Below are 1,816 nucleotides of genomic sequence, written 5' to 3'. Positions count from 1 at the left end.
TGGCTGCTTCCCCCTTCCTTCCTTCCCTCCAGCCCTGGCTGCTTCCCTCCTCCTCCCTCCCTCCAGCCCTGGCTGCTCCACTCTGCCCCAGGACTCACCCGGTTTACAATGTTGGCAGCACTTGCCAGCTGAGCTGTAGGAGTTCTCGCCACACTGGTGTAGAGAGGCCAGGTGCAGCTGGGTAGCGAGGAGGCAGAGGAGTGTCATGGGCCTCCACAGGGACTGTAGCCAGCCAGTCATCTTCCTGCCTCCCTCTGTTCCACGGCCTCTGCCTGCACTGAGAGCTCAGGCTGCTCAAACTCTTCCTCCTTCATGAGGGAAAGCCCCTTTCGGCGGATGTTGAGGTGGCTGTTTTTTCATAGAATCACAAAATCTCATTTGGATGGACCAAAGAGGCCCCCTACCACAGCCTGCACCTGGAAAATGCACACTCTCCTACAGTGTACTTGAGGGGGGTCATCCAGTCTTTGTCTGAAGATTGAGGAGTCCCCTGCTCCCTCCTCTCTGCAGGTGAGAAAGAACCTTCCTGAAATCAAGTCTCAATTGGCTTCTGACTTCTCTCTTTTTGGGGGGCCCTCTATTGCTCCTGGTCCCAGCAGTTGTCTGGGCAAAGTCTCTACCGAGGTCCCTCCCAACACGTGAGGACAGCTCTCATGTGTCCCCTCTACTTCTCCCCACCCTACAGAATAGATATCTATCCCTAGTTCCTTCAAACTGTCTTTATGGCATGAACTGGAGACCCGTCAGCACCCTGACGGACTTCCTCGACACTACCAACAGTTTACAAACTTTGTCTGTTAAATATGGAACACGATATTCCCTACATGGTCCAACCAGGGTAAAGAGGACAAGACTGTCATTTCCTCATTCCTGAATACCCTATGCCTCTCTTTTCTTTTCTTTGAGTTTTTTTTAACATATTCTATATAATATATTCTATATTTTTTAAAGCAGGAATGTTTTGTTTTGTTTTTAATTTTCCCTTCCATTGGGCCATTCTTTCCCCCACCACTTAAAAGTTTTTATTTCTTCCAATTACATGTAAAGATATATTTCAACATTCACTTTTATAAGGCTGAGTTCCAATTTTTTCTCTCATACACCCTTCCCTTCTCCTCCCCAAGACAGCATGCAATCTGACACAGATTATACATGTACAACCATATTAAACATATCTCCACATTAGTCATGTTGTGAAAGAAGAATCAGTACAAAAGGGAAAAACCATGAGAGAAAAAAAAAGAGCAAATGGTGTGCTTTAATCTGAATTCAGACTCCATAGTTCTTTCTCTGGATGTGGACGGCATTTTCCATCTTGAGTATTTTGGAATTGTCTTGGATCATTGTATCGCCGAGAAGAGCTGTCTGTCAAAGTTGATCACTGAACAATGTTGCTGGTACTGTGTAAAGTGTCCTCCTGGTTCTGTTCACTTCACTCAGCATCAGTTCATTTAAGTCTTTCCAGGCTTTTCTGAAGTCTGCCTGCTCATCATTTCTTATAGCACTATAGTATTCCATTACATTCACGTACCACAACTTGTTCAGCCATTCCCCAATTGATCGGCATTCCCTCAACTTCCAATTCTTTGTCACTACTAAAAGCTGCTAGAAATATTTTTGTACATGTGGGTCCTTTTCCCTCTTTTATGATCTTTTTGGGATACAGATCTAGTACACTATGCTTCTTTCATGCAACCTAAGGAAGTATTTGTCTTGGCTGCCATATCAAATTGCTGATTCGTGTGGAGGGTAGTGGTCCACCAAAGCCCCAGCAACCCTGCAAGATTTCCTTGTATCCCCTATTCAATTGAGCCCA

The 1,816-nt window shown here is 45.4% G+C and overlaps 1 protein-coding gene across 1 annotated transcript in view; it reads right to left on the bottom strand.

The window, feature by feature from the left end:
* Positions 1-267, bottom strand: part of TNFRSF4 (TNF receptor superfamily member 4) — an 8,441-nt gene extending 8,174 nt beyond the window's left edge. Inside the window, exon 1 of the mRNA XM_069078717.1 lies at positions 99-267. Within this exon, the coding sequence (XP_068934818.1) occupies positions 99-240 (142 nt within the window). The 5' untranslated portion in view covers positions 241-267. The remainder of the gene's footprint in view (positions 1-98) is intronic.
* Positions 268-1,816: the final 1,549 nt, after the last annotated feature.

The sequence above is a fragment of the Petaurus breviceps genome, unplaced genomic scaffold (genome assembly GCF_028583685.1).
Source record: "Petaurus breviceps papuanus isolate PSGF00001 unplaced genomic scaffold, PetGlider_PUasm1.0 91041, whole genome shotgun sequence".
In the NCBI taxonomy this organism is placed as follows: domain Eukaryota; kingdom Metazoa; phylum Chordata; class Mammalia; order Diprotodontia; family Petauridae; genus Petaurus; species Petaurus breviceps.
Note: the sequence above shows the minus strand (reverse complement) of the source record. Positions and strands in the feature narration are given on the sequence as shown.